Source organism: Typopeltis vanoorti, chromosome 7 (genome assembly GCF_054136105.1).
Source record: "Typopeltis vanoorti isolate ZY-2024b chromosome 7, IOZ_Tvanoo_1.0, whole genome shotgun sequence".
Classification (NCBI taxonomy): Eukaryota; Metazoa; Arthropoda; class Arachnida; order Uropygi; family Thelyphonidae; genus Typopeltis; species Typopeltis vanoorti.
Window position 1 is genome coordinate 67656116 of NC_143555.1, and position 19658 is coordinate 67675773.

The 19658-nt window shown below is 34.5% G+C and overlaps 1 protein-coding gene across 1 annotated transcript in view; it reads right to left on the minus strand.

The window, feature by feature from the left end:
- ZnT49B (solute carrier family 30 member 9) overlaps window positions 1–19658 on the minus strand; it is a 244361-nt gene that overhangs the window by 173231 nt on the left and 51472 nt on the right. The window contains exon 5 of the mRNA XM_090395926.1: window positions 10145–10256. Coding sequence (XP_090252052.1) covers window positions 10145–10256 — 112 coding nt within the window. The remainder of the gene's footprint in view (window positions 1–10144; window positions 10257–19658) is intronic.

Below are 19658 nucleotides of genomic sequence, written 5' to 3' on the forward strand. Positions count from 1 at the left end.
CTGGTTTGAACACTGTCTTGTATACAACTAATTTAGTGTTTTGACTAATTTCTCTCTTATTTCATATGAATTTATTCAATTGACTTCCTACCATACCAGCTTTGTTGATTCTGTTGTCTATTTCCATATTTAATTTACCCTCTTCAGTAAAAATCGTGCCTAAGTAGCTGAAATGTTTTAGTTGTTCTATAGGTTCCCCGTTCACAACACAGTTGACATTTGCAACAATTCTACCTATTTTCATTGTCTTTGTCTTTTTAATGCTGACCTTCATACCATATCTATTACAACAGTTATTCAATTTAGTCAGGGAATCTTGCAAACTTATAGCAGATTTATTTAGAAGTACAGTGGTATCTCACTAATCCGAACTAATAAAAACTGTGCTTGTTCGGATTAGCGAAAAGTTCGGATTAACAAATTTCCCCCCAACAGACAACAATAACTAGTGTTTAAGCCAAAAATAATCAGATTCTAATGGTACATCAATTTAATTCTGTAAATAAATGAAGTAACTGATAGAAAAAAGCTACTGTACTGTAAAGTAAAAAATAAAATTAATACAGCACACAAGTTTATTTTAGTAAAACATTTAGTTTGTATGTATCTGTATTGTTGAGAATTCTGATTTAATAAAATTGCATAGTTCAGTACATAAATTAATTTGCGTAAAAATATCACTTTCTGGTACACAACACAAAAAAAAGTTTCAATAACAAAATTTTTTTTAAAAATCTTTTTTAAAAAAGACACTGATTTTCTTTAGCTTCTTGGAAGCTAAACTTTTTCGAATGCTTCTTCTCGGAGCAGCATTAGCAATAAAATTTTGTGGAATGGTGTATCATTCTGCTTAGCCCATTCTATACACATATTAAAACTGTGCTGCCCTTCATGTTTTACTTTTTTTTCTTCAAGTTCTTTATCGTCATCTAATTCATTCTGTAGCGTGATATTTATAATTTCAGCATCTGATTTCATTTCGATTTCACTTTCAGTTCTACCTTTAATCCATTCCATAATATCTGTTTGAAAAATTTCAATATCTGGATTTATATTTTTAACCAAATTATGCACATTTTGAATTTCCTCTTTTTGTGTATCACCGTAGTTATACTGTACTGTAATAATAATAAAATAAATAATAATAGTTAAATAATTATTAAAAAAAATAGTACACAAAATAATATCTTCATAATCATCATCAAATTCCTGCAATGTACCCTCAAGGGATGTACAGGACAGGATAGTACTACATGAAAAAATTACATCATTACTAACTTCCTATCTACAATTTTCCTCCAAATCAGTCTGTTACTTGTCAAGACTACAACATTATCAGATCTTATATTTCTATCGTCTAAGGCACTTTGTACCGTATCAATCCACCTATATCTTGGTCTTCCTCTGGGTCGTTTTCCTGCCAACCTAGCAGAGAACACTGTTTTGCTAATATTTTCTCTCTCATTCTACTTAAGTGACCATACCACCTGAGATTAGCTCTGCTAACGCATTCCTGGATGCTGACAATGTCAAGTTCTTTCCAAATATCCTCATTTTTAATATGATATTGCCATTGATGCCATCTGTTCATGCCTCTAATCTTTCTCAGGACTCTCATATCTGCGGTCTCTAGTCTTTGGTCAAGTGTTTTACTTTTGACCCAGCTCTCAGATCCATAAGTTAAAATTGGTTTGAACACAGTCTTGTATACAGCTAATTTAGTGTTCCGACTAATTTCTCTCTTATTCCATATGAATTTATTCAAATGACTTCCCACCATACCAGCTTTGCTGATTCTGTTGTCTATTTCCATATTTAATTTACCATCTTCACTAAAAATCGTGCCTAAGTAGCTGAAATGCTTTAATTGTTCCACAGGTTCTCCATTCACAACACAGTTGACATTTTCAATGATTCTGCCTATTTTCATTGTCTTTGTCTTTTTATTGCTAACCATCATACCATATCTATTACAACAGCTATTCAATTTAGTCAGAGAATCTTGCTGACTTGTAGCAGATTTATTTAGAAGTATAACATCATCCGCATAAAACAAAGAGCTGACATTAACATCTCCAATTTTGATATCATGTTTAATACCACTTTCCTTCATAATGTGATCCACATAGATAATGAATAACAGAGGGGATAATGTACATCCTTGTCTCACACCAGATTTAACATTAAACCATCTTCCTGTACTTCTTCAATTCTAACTGCTGACTTACAACTCAAATAAAGACTAAGTATGGCTTGATATAATGCCCCATTGACACCATATAACTGCAGCATATTGAATAGCTTCTCTCTTGGCACCTTGTCATATGCCTTTCCCAAATCGACAAAACTTAAATACAGATCTTTGTTATATTCTCATGCTTTCTCGACTATTTGTTGGAAAGTGAAGAGCTGATCCTGACAGCCTCTATTTGGCCTGAATCCAGATTGTTCTTCACCAAGCTTTTCTTCCACAATTCTTCTCAACCGTTTCTCAAGTATACTTGTATAGATCTTGCCAGGAACACTCAGTAGGGAAATACCTCTGTAATTCTCACATTCAGTTTTATTTCCCTTTTTATATATGGGTACTATGAGAGCTCTACTCCAATCATCGGGAATTCGTCCCTCTGTCCAGGCTTTCTGAACTATGCAGCGCAGCCACTGTAAGACTTTTATACTATCATACTTCAGTATTTCTGGTTGAATATGATCTACTCCTGCTGCCTTTCCACATTTCAAGCCTTTATTCTTGTTGAGAGGCTTATACGCTGGTTAGACATGATAACTAATATTTAAGGAATTGACAGCGTATACTGGAAATATAGATTAAATCAACTTTAATATACACTTTCCGATATTTCGGCGAACGTCACGTTGCCATCTTCTTGGGAACTTACTAAAAAGACACATGCACACAAGTACTAATAACAGCAAATGAGACTGAAGCTAGGAAGCTAGCGTTTTACTAAAGTCCTCATGGTGCCCCTGGCGGGCTATATTGGTAGTTCTTGGCCTTTGGGTTGAAGTTCTTCTGATAAAAGTTTCCCAAATTTGGGGCAGTTTCATGCATCCAAACTTGTTGAGGTTTGGCATGTTCCTAAGGGCCGAGGCTGATTCCATGAATAGTCTTTCATACTTGAACTTGCTGCGGTGTATTACTGTGGCTTTCTTCCATCTTATTCTGTGGCGAGTATCCAGAGCGTGGTCTGCAAGCACAGAGTGGCTGTACTGGTGAAATCGGATGTAATCCTTGTGTTCTGAGATTCTGATATTTGCTGTCCTGCCTGTTTGGCCAAAGTAGGACAGTTTACAGCTGCAAGGGACCTGGTATACACCAGGTAGGTCTAGGGGAAGTGGTTGGTCTTTGGTGGAGCGGATAAGGGATGCCAGTTTTCTGTGTGGTTTGTAACAAGTGGTCAAGTCATGTTTTTTTAAGATTTTATTGATTTTTTCCAAGGTGCCTCTGATGTAGGGAATAGTGATGGATTTAGAGTAATCTTTTTTGTGAAGGGGAGGGGGTGGTGGGTTGTGGATAACTGGGTTAAGTATTTTTTGGATTTTTTGGAGGGGGTAGCCGTTGGCTGGGAAAGTGTCACGGATGTGATTTAGTTCAGTGGTTAGGGCTTGATCATTAGAACAGATTATTTTTGCCCTGTTGAATAATGTTTTAATAACTCCATATTGTTGTGAGGGGGGGGGGATTGTTGGTGAATGTATCTGCCTGTATGGGTAACACACAGAAAACTGGCATCCTTATCCGCTCCACCAAAGACCAACCACTTCCCCTAGACCTACCTGGTGTATACCAGGTCCCTTGCAGCTGTAAACTGTCCTACTTTGGCCAAACAGGCAGGACAGCAAATATCAGAATCTCAGAACACAAGGATTACATCCGATTTCACCAGTACAGCCACTCTCGGCTTGCAGACCACGCTCTGGATACTCGCCACAGAATAAGATGGAAGAAAGCCACAGTAATACACCGCAGCAAGTTCAAGTATGAAAGACTATTCATGGAATCAGCCTCGGCCTTTAGGAACATGCCAAACCTCAACAAATTTGGATGCATGAAACTGCCCCAAATTTGGGAAACTTTTATCAGAAGAACTTCAGCCCAAAGGCCAAGAACTACCAATATAGCCCACCAGGGGGCACCATGAGGACTTTAGTAAAACGCTAGCTTCCTAGCTTCAGTCTCATTTGCTGTTATTAGTACTTGTGGGCACGTGTCTTTTTAGTAAGTTCCCAAGAAGATGGCAACGTGACGTTTGCCAAAATATCAGAAAGTGTATATTAAAGTTGATTTAATCTATATTTCCAGTATACGCTGTCAATTCCTTAAATATTAGTTATCATTTCAAGCCTTTCATGGCTTTTTCTACTTCAAGTATGGATATGTATTCCTGACTGCATGCCTGGTCAGCGCTTTTTATCACTGACCAGGCATGCAGTCAGGAATACATCAGGAATGTGCTGTCATCACTGCTTGTTTCATTTAGCAGTTTTTCAAAGTAATTACTCCATACTTCAAGGATATCTTTTTCTCCCATTTTCATGTCACCTTTATCATCTCTAACTCCTTTTACAGCACTCATTCCTCCATTCCTAAGCTTCTTCAACAACCTTCAGAATATTTTGCCACCTTCTTGATATTTATTTTCTATATTCTTGCCAAAGTCCTCCCATGATTAGCTAGTTTTACACACTGTTTAGCATTCTTGCATTTGTCTCTATATTCTCTAAGAGCACACATCATAAATAAAACTTTTTTTCTTTCAATCTGCAGTTTAGATTACTGGAGGGTTCGGATTAGCGAGATACCACTCAATAACATCGTCCGCATAAAGCAAAGAGCTGACATTAACATCTCCAATTCTGATATCAAGTTTAATACCACTTTCCTTCATAATGTGATCCATACAGATAATGAATAACAGAGTGGATAATGTACATCCTTGTCTCACACCAGATTTAACATTAAACCATCTTTCTGTACTTCCTTCAATTATAACTGCTGACTTATAACTCAAATAAAAGACTAAGTATTGCTTGATATAATGCCCCATTGACACCATATAACTGTAGCGTATTGAATAGCTTCTCTCTTGGCACCTTGTCATATGCCTTTTCCAGATCGACAAAACTTAAATACAGATCTCTCTCAACTACTTGTCGTAAAGTGAAGATCTGATCCTGACAGCCTCTATTTGGTCTGAATTCAGTTTGTTCTTCACCGAGCTTTTCTTCCACAATTCTTCTCAACCGTTTCTCAAGTATACTTGCATAGATCTTGCCAGGAACACTCAGTAGGGGAGATACCTCTGTAATTCTCGCATTCAGTTTTATTTCCAATTTTACATATGGGTACTATTAGAGCTCTACTCCAATCATCAAGAATTCGTCCCTCTGTCCAGGCTTTCTGAACTATGCAGTGTATGCATAGTTCAGAAAGAACTATGCACTGTAAGACTTTTATACTACCATACTTCAGCATTTCTGGTCGAATATCATCTACTCCTGCTGCCTTTCCACATTTCATTCCTTTGATGGCTTTTTCTACTTCAAGTATGGATATGTATTCCTGATTGTATGCCTGTTGAGTGTTTTTTACCACTGTGCTATCACTGCTTGTTTCATTTAGCAATTTTTCGAAGTAATTACTCCATACTTCAAGGATATCTTTTCTCCAGTTTTCATATAACCTTTATCATCTCTAATTCCTTTTACAGCACTCTTTCCTCCATTTCTAAGCTTCTTCAACAACCTCCAGAATTTCTTACCACCTTCTTCATATTTATTTTCTATGTTCTTGCCAAAGTCCTCCCATGACTTTTGTTTAGCTAGTTTTACACAGTGTTTAGCTTTCTTATATTTGTCTCTGTATTCTCAAAGAGCACAAATTGACTTATTTGCCAGCAACTTCTGATATGTTTTCTTCTTTTTCTTCACTGCCTCTTTAACTTCCTGTGTCCACCATGGAGTTCTGATATTTCTATCCTTGCAGACAATGTCACCACATGCCTCTCTGGCTGAATTAATTAATGTTTTCTTCAGGACTTGCCACTGAATCTCTGCGGTTTGGTTCCTGTTCTCAAACTCTTTCATTTTTTCTTGAATAATGTTTGTGTATTTTAGTTTACAGTTCACATCTGATAGCTGCTCAACTTTTATTTGCTTTGAAACTTTCTTACATGTTATTCTTTTCAATATGAAATTCAATTTTATCCTGCTCAAGACTAAATAGTGATCATTCCAATTTCAAATCCTCTGTACACTCTGGTGTCCTGCACCAGGGAGAAAACATCATTATCAACGATAACATAGTCAAAGAGACTTGTCTTATTCCTTGCCTCTTCTCTTCATGTGAATTTGTGCACATTTTTATGTTGGAATATGGTGTTAGTAATAACCAGTCCATGTCCTGAGCAGAAATCCAACAGACATTTGCCATTATTATTATTAGCTTTGCTCTTTTCTCCAAATTTTCCCAAAATATTTTTGTATGTCTCACAATCATTTCCTACTCTGCTATTTAGAAGCTCAACAAGGACGAACTTTTCCTTTTTCATTGTGTCAGTTGCTTTTTCTAAAGCATCAAAAAATTCCTCCACTTCTACCTTAGTAGAACCTTCTGTGGTACCATAGGCACAAATAAGTCTCATTGTCCAATCCCCATTCTGATATTTGGCCACATCACTCTACTTGAGACTGCCTACCATTCAAGAAGATTAGCCTCGTATTTTGTGTTGAATACTATGGCTACTCCTTTTCCTTGATTGTCATTTCCTGAATATGACATTTTGTATTGGGCAAATTATATAGAGAGAAAGCTGGCAAAAGGCAGTTAACTCCAAAGGCATATAACACATATATTCACGTTTACATTCCTGTTATGATGCTGTAGCAGCCAACTCCAGTATCACACATCCTGATATGCACATTTATTATTTATGTGATATAAAGTCCATATATAATGCACTTTTTAATATGTATTATATGAACTAGAAATTCACTACAATAAGATTGTAGTCCTTTCTTTTTTTGTTTTCATTAAACCCAATTACAATTGACCAGTGGCTAAAAACAGGATGTTTGAAACATCAAACTGAAAATTATGAAGAAATGCAAATGTTCGTGATGGACAATGTAGCAATGCAACTGGATCATAAAAGAACTGTCAAGGGATGATTAGGCAAACTATGTGAACTAACTATGTTGAACGTACCAGACAGAGAAAGCTAAAGTAGTCTACAAATGTGATGAAGGTTATATTAAATTCAGATTCTTGTACACTGGTAATGATGTACAGGAACCTATTCCAGCATGCATGATTTATTGTGAAATACTTACAAACGATAGTATGAAACCATCAAACCTCAAGCATTTTGAAAGCAAGAATAAAGAATTATCTAGATCTCAATCCTTATGATTTTTTTTCCTTATGGGATTTCTGATCAGAAAGTAAAGTAAAACAGCTGCAGTGATTAGGATCAATAAACAATCTCTAGCCAAAGTTGTGCAATACTTCTGAAGAGAACTACATATAGTTTTTGATGACAATGGCCCACATGCAAATTTTTTTTCACTTTCATTCTAAGGGGAATTAAAAAATCCTAAATGCATGAAGGCAAGCTGAAAATCATGCTTTTTTAAATATGAAAACATACATGACTGTGAACTAAACTGTACTCATTTATCATTTTCCAAACACTGGTATAAGTTTCATATACTGCTAATAAAAGGGTCTCTGAATTAAAAAGGCAAAAATGAACAGTGATTGTCAATAAGATTGTGTCAAGTGTGAGCTGTCAATTCCAGAAAACATTCCATTGATATGCATCAGCAAATGTGTAAACATGATTAATGGGCTAATCATTGTTCTCTGAATGTGAATAAAGGTTCTTCACAAAGAATTTATGTTATTACTTAAATAAGAAGAGAATGTTGGAATACTGCACAATTTGAAGTCACAGATTCAAAGAGTTTGCTCTGACATACTGCAATTTTTCCTTTGTAGTCATTTTGCACTTATGCAAAACCATGCTGTTATAGCTTTGCAAAAGCACTCAAATGACTGCAGAGAGATCCACCACTTTGTGTCACCCATCATATGCCCAAGAGTTGGTTCCACCTGGAAATCAGATGGAACCATGGCAATTTTATAATGGCAATTTCCACTGCCATTAAAAAAAATAAAAAATAAAAATAATAAATCTGACAGGACATCAGTGTAGTGTATGTCAAAATAGTAGCCATTATTCTATCAACAAGATACTCTGTTCTATTTTGATGGGCTATGCACCTGTTAGGGATGAGGGGAATGACTATGCTAAAAAAAACAACTGCAAAATTGCACAGGAAAAAAGAGGTTTCAAGAAAAAGCACCTCCCCCCTCACACACACAAAATGAAATATCTACTCCTATTACTGGAAAATGTTAGGAAGCATTATTTTCCATCACATCTTTATATGTGCCATGTATTTTGTTATATGTTTATACAGATTCAGAAGAGAAACTTCTTTTCAGAAAAATGAAATAATGTTTATGATCATTTATTTACAAGAAAAGGTATTTCTAAATCAGTTTTTCATGCTAATTTCAAATATGTTTTTAAAATTTTTCAATCACATACCATTCTGGAGAAAAAAATGAGTCCTATATGAGCTATTGTTGCCTATTGTGATACAATCCCATTCTCCTGTTATTGCATCAACTGTGCTTGGTTAACAAGAGATGATGCAATATGTAAGTACCTATTGCATAAGACAATGCAACACATTATATCACTCCACATTAGCCTATACAGTTCATTCGGTGTGCGAGTCTCAGATATAACTTGTGTTGTATTCTTTGTATGACAGAAAAATGCCTCACATGTGTGTGTGTGTGTCAATTCTACTAATTTGTTTTGGTATGTATGTAAGAAGTTCACTCTGAAGAAGCAGAGGCCATTTACAAAGTTAATTAAGGAAGCCTATGAATGCAATTTTGGCTGTGAGATAAGCAACCAAAATAAAAGCTGGGCTCTGCACGTGATACACTAACCTTTTGTAGTAATGTAGATGGGCTAATGGAGTCCTATGGCACTGAACACACATCATCTGAATGGAGACTTTTCATTCAGGCTTATATCCATCCATCCCAATAGCCCATTCAATTATTATGAAGGGACATGCAAAAACATGAAAACAGTGCTTAGAAACATTAATTATGATGCTTATAAGTGATGATCTTAAAGTCATTGCCATTCTGCTTGGATGACAAATAGGATACACTAAGTACTGTTGCTTTCTATATGAATGGGACAACAGGACCAGAAGTAATCATTATGTTGTTAAAGAGTGGCCTTTGCATACACACTTCACACCTAGAGAAAAAAAATATTAAACATGCTCTATTGGTAGAGAGAGAAAAATCTATTTGCCACCACTTCACATAAAACTTGAACTCATGAAAAACTTTATGAAAGCAATGAATTGGGAAGGGGCAGTGCTTCAGTATTTGAAACAAAAAATTTCCAAAAATAAGTGATGCAAAAAGTAAAGGAAGGCATTTTAATTGGGCAAGAAATTAATAACAATATAAACAAGTTTTAAACTAAAAGGAAACTAATGCATGGACACATTTTAAGTGAGTTGCAGAAAACTTTTTCGGCAACTGCAAATCTCCAAATTACAAAGAAATCATTTCTTCTATGCTCAAAGTATATCATGACATGGAATGCAGGATGTGTCTGAAAATACACTTTCTAGACTTTTTCCCAGAAAATCTCAGGCTATAAGTGATAAACACAGTGAGAGGTTTCATCAGCAGATTATGAGGATGGAAGTGGAGTCGTGCTATGTTAGCTAATTACTGTTAGGGTCTGAAATGGAAAACACTAAGTTTATCTTATAAACCGATGGTGTTAGGATAGTCACTCTAGTTTATTTTCATTCTGCATATATGATATTGTTAATAGTGTTTATATCATAAAACTGTACAGAATTGTTCCTCAAAAACTAGACATAATAGGAAAAAATTAAAAAAAAAAACACTTGAAATCAGCTTGAAAGAAAACAACAAAAAAAGTTAAAATCTGTTGTACAATGAATTATTTTATGAATAAAAATAAATGCATAATGCTGGATGGAAAATACTTACTCAGGTTTTAACAGGTATTCATTCATAGCTCTAGTAGGAGTGATAAAATTCCTTTCGGTATAAATCTGAGAAAAATCAATTCTCTTCCTTTGCGACATTAATTTTGTTTTTCCTACAATAAAAGTTAATGATGCATTAATGAATAAAAGAGCCTGAGTTTTTTTTTTTTTTTTTTTGCTTTACTTAGTTGTAAAGTTTATTAAAACAGAGAATCCTTAGAAAACTAAACAAGCATAAAAATTATGATATCACATCATGTAATATATATGCTTATTAAAATGTTAAATTTATGAATGATTGCAGTAAATTTCTAGTCACTTTTATTTTATTTATTTTTTTACTGTATGCATTCCAAGCAAATTTCCAAGCATAAATTCAGACAAATCAGCTTGTTGCAATTTATACAACTGACAATTTCAAGTAGAAAGTGGGTACATATTCCAATTTTTGACTCACATGCAAAGAGGATCAAGTGATAGCACTCAACAGGATAAAAGGCAAAAGGCTTCCCTAAGCAAATTGGGTCTGAAGGAATAAAGTTGCAAACTTGGGTCTTCTAATGTCTCAAACACACAATTAAGATGATTTCAAGAGTGGGCAAGAATTATTTGAAACCTGAACGGATGCAGATACTGATGTTGCCAGAGAGTTTAGAATCTCACATAGCATTGTATCCAGGCTCTAGGCAGTGTTCCAAATCAATGGAATATGTTCCAAATGTTTGCAAAGGTCCTCTTTCTACAAGAGTATGAAGACAGATTTTTTGTTTCAATGCCAAAAATTAATCACCGTACCATAGCAGGTCAGCTTACAAGTCAACTCCATTCAAGCACAGGTACACGGGTATCTCAATAAATTGTGGCAAGAAGTCTGCAACAAGTAGGCCTATACACCAGATGACCTGCAGTCTGCATCCCATTATCCACAGTTCATCCTAGAACACGTTTTCAGTGGTGTTGTATCCATAAAAATTGAATAAGATGCCAGTGAGCTAATGTACTTTTTACAGATGAGTCGTTTTAGTCTTTCCTCCAATTCTAGACAACTCTTGATCTGGCATGAAAGTGGTACTGCTTACCATTGTGAGAATGTTGTTAGATCCTGAATGAAGAACTTTTATAAAGAAACTATTCATTCAGGATTAAACAAGTTTAATATAACAGCTGAAAGAGAAACTTGTACTCCAGTAGAAATTAAAGAAATTATTTACTGTATGTAAGAATAAATGTATACCTCTTTATGTAGAATTATAAGATTCAATGTTGTCTATCCAAAAATCATGTAGAGGATTTTGTGTGTTAATTATAGTTATATTAAGGCATTCTGTATACAGTGAATGGCTAAGTAAGATTGTAAACAATAGTCCAAAGGTCACGTGCGAGCCATCTTGCTTGAGCGTAAGGCTTGAAGCAAGGGCTTATGCGGAAGGCGACTCTAGCTCGCTTTCCTAAAAAAGAGCACTCAAAGAGGAGAAGGAGCATAACAGATCAGCCAAGGGGCACTGAGGATGTGGCATATGAAAAAGGACAGCAGAAAAGAGGGCACAAGGAAGAGAGAATAAAAGGGGATTCGCGCCGTTTCTCGAGGCTCTTTTTTTTTGTCTCCTTTGAACCTGCTTGTTCCTGATCAATTCAAGTTGGTACGACGATGTCGAACGGTGAGCCCTTTCCTTTGGGTGCTTGATAGATTCCGAATGGTGCCAAAAGTGAGATGTCGGCATCTATAGTTTCGAGCTTTCGCTAAGTGTCCCATCGAAAGGAAGCAGCAGAGCGTTCCCTTGCAAGCGGCAGAACAGATGAGATTGATCGGCAGCAGATCCAGATAGACGGAAATCCGATGTTGAATGCAGAGTAAAGCCTAATCAGACGACTACCATGATCCTCCACGTGGACATGATCTGATGGAAGTACCGAACCGAGTTCAACAAAGGTGAACGGATCTAATGGACCAGGTATTCCGGCCAAGAAATGGTAAAGTACAGAACTTTGATATCTACTTCCCAATTATGTTAGAGGAAAGAAAATCATTATGTATTGGTCTAATGTGGACAGATTATTAGAAAACTTTAAGTGATCATCTTGATCTTATATAGGCAGATTTCCATTAGACAAGTTGTCTGGAAACGTTTATAGATGAATTATGTTCATCTATAAACGTTGGAAATGTTTATAGATGAAACGTGACAAAATTTTAATGTGTGAGACTAACATTGTAGACAGAATTGATTAGAAGTTCATGGTATTTATATTATGTGTATTTATGTCTAACTTAAGGGAAAGTGTTATTACTCATATGCCATAGGGTTTACTTGTTTCTCTTAGTTTGATTTAGCATGATATTGAATTAATTGAGTGTGTGATATTTTATATTTGTAAATGTTTTAAGATCCCAATAAACATGTTTTGTTTCTTATACCTGAGCCTTGCCTGAATATGAAATCAAAGTACCACTCATAAACTCAAACCTAAGCAGGAGAGAATAGGAAGTATATTGTGTTAAATTACAGGTCACGACTGCAAGCTGAGTTTTACATTGCCGTAGTTGAGTGTTTGTTTAATGAGTATGAGCATAAATTTCTGGGAAGGTCTCTCTCTGAATAAGAGTCCCTTCTATCCTAGGATATTGGCTGGCACAGTTTTAAAAAATAAATTCGTCAATATCTGAAAAAGAGGCTGCCCCAGATAGAAATTTCAAAGGATTCTTTCTTAATTAAGGAATAATCTTTAGTAGTTAGAATAAAACGTGACAAAGTTTTAGAAATCAAACTGTGACACAGATTAGATTTCCCTATGAGAGTGAGTGCACAAGAAGTGAGTTGAGAGTCAAAGTTTGTTGAAATTGGAGGGGCTAGGTTTTATTGAAAGGAAAATTTTATAAAAGGGATAACAACTAAAATATACAGGGAAAAACAATGACGTAACAATGTTCTTGAAACAGATAGATACAGCGGTGCTGGGGGCATGGTGTGGGGAGACATATGCTTAATGGATGTACCAAGTTACAAGTGCTGGAGAAAGGAACTAGTGAACTTTTTTCTTTTCTACATCATGTATAACTGGTGAACGATATTGCAACTAAGTTCTTCAATAGCATGTTCGATTGTTCCATGGAGCTGTAGGCAAAGAATTCATTTTTATGGATGACAATGCCAAACCACATCATGTACAAGCAGTGGAGAAACTTCTGGAGACCGAGAATATTAACCAAAGCAAGCAGCCAACACGATCCTCAGATCTCAATTCCACAGAATACATATGGTATGCAATAGGGGAGATGCATTGTTGCTTGAAATTCCCATCTACAAAACAAACAAACATGGCCCTACCCTTGCTCTGGAGGAGGACCAGTGTCAGTTTGCCTTGAGAATCGAATCACTTGGTTCTAAGTGCTTACAGAAAAATATGTCGTCTCTCCATAGTTTTCTGTAAGCACTGTACATTAATTCCATAGGAAATTTTTAACTTTTGCTAAAAATGTATCGCAATTTAATTTATAAAAAATTATAACACATTTTTTCTGTAATATAATTTATTAGTAGAGTGGCAATAAATTTATGTCCATATTTGGCTGTAGTCATGAAAATTTTTTTATATACAGGTAAAAATGTAGTTTGTCCTTTGCTTTTGGACACCAGTGTATATGGTAGAGTAGAACACAAATAAACAATTATAACCCTACAAGCTTCATAAGTTGTCAGACTTACATTGTAAGGGGTACCAGCAAAACATTATACACAACAAAAGACTAGAAACAATTAATTACACATATTAGATATTATCAGAACTTCACAATAGATACATACAAATAAGTAACCAGAATAAAAATCTTAAATTCATTACTGTATGCATATTGGGACACTTTAGTCGTTGCTGTCACGTTCAGTGGCATAATGTGTTGCATCGTAGTATCGTGGTAGTTAGGTTTTTTAATGAAAGCAGACCAAAACTTGATGTAAGATTAAGCCTTGATTTTTTTTTACACTGTGTGGGGAATCTTTGCAAGGGGCTTCTTTGAACTTTCTTGTAAAACAATTATGATCAATATAAGGCATTTTTGTTTACCAAACTACTTGATGACCTGTGGTGATAGTTGTGTGCGATGTCAAGCATCTTCTTTTTTGACATCTTTTGTTCTTATAACATCTGTTATGTGCAATTAATTTTTATAGTCTTTTTTTAAATACTATTCTTATATCCCCGACGATATAAGTCCGACAACTTCTTGTCAGGTTATATTTGTTTATTTTAATAAAATCTATTTCTGTTTAGAAACATGTGGTCTCCATACTGGAAATTAAATAAAAATTTGCTAATCTAGAAATACTGTCATTTTGGTCTTTCTGTTTTAAGAAACAGAAAGACCAATAAAGTTTCTTAAAACAAACTGAATCAAGGATTGGAAAACTGTTGGGTAATCTGTTAGTTCATAAAAGTTTTGATGAAAGGATGAAACCAAGAATATAATTTCTTGGCATCTTTAACTTATAGGGTAATTCTGCTAGTCTAACATAAAAATATAGCATGTTTATAAGTCAGCTTCCTGACTTATAAATATGCATTCATGCAAACAACCAAGAATACTTGGTTGTAAGTCAAAAATACAAAATTCTCACTCATTGGGAAGATATTCTCCAGCAGATCAAAACGATTCAATTAAGTATAGTATATTTCAGTTGCAAAATAAGGATAACATTTTTTTCAATGAAATATAAAAAAAGCTTTGTCAGTTATTAAATATATTATCAAAGAAATATTAAGTGTACACAAACAGGCAAAAAAGCAGTACAAAAATATAATAATTGAAAAAGTAAATGTTACTTCAAGTCACCATTTGACTGGCTTGATATTGCTTCTCAATAGCTAGGTTTGGAACAAAACTTATTACTAACCAAATTACTATCACTTTTCTGGTTAGAAAACATAAGAATTTATTTCATTTTTAGTTAAATGTCACAACATAATAAAAAAAAGTAAATGCAGAAGCTAATAAAGTGAATGAGTGCTAAATTGTAAACAACAATAATGACTACTGCAAGAAAAATTGAAAAGAAATCAAGAAGTCAAGCAGGAGATCCATCCAGGAAGTTGATACGTTTAACCCCTCCCCAACTGGCTAAGGTGGATGAAATAGCCAGACCACCCTAGCTTTTTTCATGGATCAAAACTTTATCGTCATTCTACCTTTAATCATGTCATTACCTCCCTCAGCCGTTAATCCCTTTACGGCTATTTAACAGTATTTCCAAGTAACACAGTATTTAGGAATACTGTGTTACTTGGAATTTCCTTTACTGCCTTAAGATATTTTACCTCTTTTTGCCTCCAATTGATTTATTGTGTCTCTTCCCAAAAATTGAAACGAATTTCACATGTGCAAAAATAATCAATCCTGAAATGACCATCGATCAGCCTTTGCAATGAATCTATTTAGTAATAGTAAAATTGCTATATTTTATTCTTCAAATCAGTGGAACGAAACAGTGCCCCGATTGTTCTTTCACTTTACTTACAATATAGAAAGAATTTTTTTGCGAAATTTTAAAAGTTTGCACTGAAAATATTATGTCAAATATTTATATTTTTAAATAAAATTAATAGAAATAAATATGACCTTTGTGTGAGAAAGTTTCTGTGGTTCAGTAATTCGATAGATTTCGGTATTGAGACCACATGTTTATTAAATACGAACAGGATACGTGAAAACTCGACAAGTTTTGTAAGTCGTATGACTTACATCATCAGGGGCAATGGTGTATTAAAAAAAAGGTTAAACACAGCTAACAAAGATTAAATTCATAGTCCATTAGATGTTTCTAAGTGTAACATCTAAAAAATTGAAACATTCATTACTGAATGTTTGTTGGATCATTGTTATTTGTTGTCATGTTCTGTGCTTCACGTGTGTTATGTCCAAGATCTGAGAAAGTTAGATTTTTTATGAATGCTGACCACACTTGATGTAATATCAAATCTTTGTTTTTGTTGTGCTGTGTAGGAATTCTAAGCATTTTTGCCACGTCCATAAACTTTCTTGTGAAACAGTTTTTATCAATATATGACATGATCATTTTTTTCCCAAAGTACTTTATGGCCAATGAAAGTTGTGTGGAAAGCTAGGCCTGATTTGTGTTCTTTTCTTTTTTCTACGTCTTTTTTTATGTTCTGCCATATGGATTTCTCTGGACCTTCTGATCTGGCCTACATAACAAATGTAACAAGAACAATAGATTTGATAGACACCTGGTTTTTTATTAGATGGTGCAAAGGTTTCGGTGGATGTAGGAATCTTGATATTTTTTCTAAAGGGAGAAAAGCTACTTTTAAGTTGTACTTGCAGAGCAATGTTGCTAATCTGTCTGTGACATTTTTGATGTATGGTAGTGAGATTGCATTCTTGAAATATTGTTTTTCTATGTTCGTTGTGGGAGCTGTGTTCAGGATTTTCTTGATTGTTTTTGGCTCAAATCCATTAAGTGTGAGGTTCTGTGTTAAGTAATGTAATTCCTCATTTCGCTTTTTTTTTGGTGCTGGATATCTTATATACTCTGTCTCTCAAGGTTTTTATTATACCTATTTTTTGTGAGGTTGGTAGTGTGAGGCTGCATTAAGAAATCTTCTTGTAGTTGTCGATTTTCTGTAAACAGAAAAGGTTAAACTTTTTTCTTCTATGAGGATATCCAGGAAAGGTAATATTTTATGTTCTTCTATTTCCAAAGTAAATTTTATATTTGGTTATATTCTGTTAAGATATTCTTTAAAAACAATTAATTCATCTGTGGCTCCTGGCCAAATGACAAAAATGTCATCCACATACCATAGCCATCTCTTAGGTTTCTTTTGATAGTTTTTTAGAGTATTAGTTTCAAAGTTTTCCATGAAAAGGTTGGCTAAAGCTAGGGAGAGTCCATTGTTAGTCCCTCCTTTTGTTCCCAAAATTTGTCCTGGAATGTGAAAAACGTATTATTCATGCAGTGTTTGTATAGTTCTACAATGTCTGGTGGAAAAAGATTTTCAAGAAGAGTCACTGTATCATTTCTTGGTACATTAGTGAAGAGGGTGACTATATCCAAGCTTGCTAAAATGTCTGAAGGTTCTATATTAACATCCTTGATCTTCTCGATGAAATGTAAACTGTTCTTTGTGAAAAACAGATTCATTCATTTACACAAATAACAATGTTCCAACAAACATTCAGTAACGAATGTTTCAATTTTTTCAATGTTACAGTTAGAAACATCTAATGGACTATGAATTTAATCTTTGTTAGTTGCGTTTAACCTTTTTTTTTATACACCAATGTCCCTGATGACGTAAGTCATACGACTTATGCAACTTGTCGGGTTTTCACATATCCTGTTCATATTTAATAAACATTAGGTCTGAATATCGGAATCTATCTCTCGAAATAACATCGTTTGCTTTCTTTCCTATCAAAATACCATATATGGATCATCACATTTCAGTTTTTGAAATGAATTTTTTTTTTGTTTTTATGAACAAATCATGTTAAATTGCATTACTCAGTTTCGGAATGCGAGTCATTTTATTAATTAACATCCAATGATATTTTAGCAGGGGGCTCTTCCCCTTTTTTTTTTTTTTTTTTTTTTGTAGGATGCACATTACGATAATATCTAATGCGTATCCAATGATATTTTAGCAGGGGGCTCTTCCCCTTCATTTTTTTTTTTTTTTTTTTTTTTTTGTAGGATGCACGTTACGATAATATCTAGTGCATATCCACCGTAGATATGCTGAAAATATAATATGAAAGATATCATATACGGAATGATTCAAAATTTATACTCATTTAGAAGATTTTCTAATGCTATCCCCACCCCCTCCTTATCCTCTCCTGGAACTCAATTACATAACTACACTAAATTTCTAGACAGTATTCAAAATCTATTACTTCATTTTACCATTCTGACAAAAGAAATAAGGCAATAAGATTGTTGTACCATGAAGCTTCTTATTCTGTACTATTTCTTTGCAATCTAACAGCTGCTGAAATTATTTGAAATTTTAGAAATACTATACTATATTTTCACCATGTAAAACTGTTTGCATACCACACAAAAGAAAGTTCAGTAGTATTAGATATATGAAGAGCCAAAGGCTTCAATTCGGCGACATATGACTTGTTTAAGTTAAAGTTTAAGTTTAAGTTAAACTGAAGCCTTTGGCTCTTCATATATCTAATAATTTATTAGGACACCTCTCGGCAATACTCATAGAAGGGTTGTAAGTTCTGTTCGCTACAAACTTGATATTAACTAGGTCTACCTACTCACTGATGAGACCTCAAAGGTTGAAACCGGTCTGGGTAGTGACCTTCTCTCATAATATAGAACAGAAATACAGCTCCTAGGAGCTAAGTTCACATTATGGGTAAATATCAAGAATAGTGATCGGAGCTTGCTCCACCTTAGACATGAGTTGCCTCAGCTTGCACTACCTTTAGGGTCAGTTGCTGCAGTATCCAGGTATTTGCTTACGCTTGGAATCGCCGAACTTTATATAGTTTCTACTATATTCGGCATGAAACTCTGAGTTTCTTATTCGGCTAAGAAACGATATAGGATGTAATATCCCTTAACTTAAACAAGTTCAGTAGTATTATTTTTTATATTTGTTTTTCTTAAAAAATCTAAATACAGTGGAACCTCGGTTGTCAAACGCCTCTGTTCTTGAACAATTCGGTTCCCGAACATATTTTCTGAATAAAAAACGCCCCAGTTTCCAACAAGAATTTCGGTTCCTGAACAGACAAACGGTAACCGCGTGTTACGTGTGCTGAGCTGTAAGGCAGGAAAGCATCAGCCTTCGTTCAGTGCAGACGCCTGCTCAAATTTGCAGTGAGTGTTCTTTGTTTGTTTGTTTTTTTTCCCATAAATTATTAATTAAGCCACCATGGGACTGCAGAAGAATAGGGATAGCAGCAAAGTGGAAAGAAAAGTTGTTAGAACCACAATAGAAATGAAAAAATAAATCATATCCAAACATGAAAATGGCGTTCGTATCTCGAGCGCCATTTTCATGTCAGCGAAATCAACGGTATGTACAATACTCAAAAATAAATAAATAAAATAAAATAAAAAATAAATCATGATTTTTATGGAAGGGGACTCCCCCCTTACTCACCTCCTTCCACTTTCATTATCAACTCTCCTCCGTATGTATAGTTAAAGTGAAGTTAAATCTTCATTTTTATTTTATCTATTTATTGTGTTTATTCTTTGTGTGTAAGATTTTATGCATTTTCATTATGTTTGTATACAATCTTATGCATGAAGTACTGTTGTAAAGGTTTAAATAAACAATCATCTGGGGTTCGGGAACGGATTAATCCATTTTACATTAATTCTTATGGGAAAATAGTTTCAGTTTTCGAACAATTCGGTTTCCGAACTGCCTTCGGGAATGAATTAAGTTCGACAACCGAGGTTCCACTGTATGACTACTTCTACTGCTGCTGCTGGTTGCTATTTCTGAAATAATCTAAGTCTTAGAAA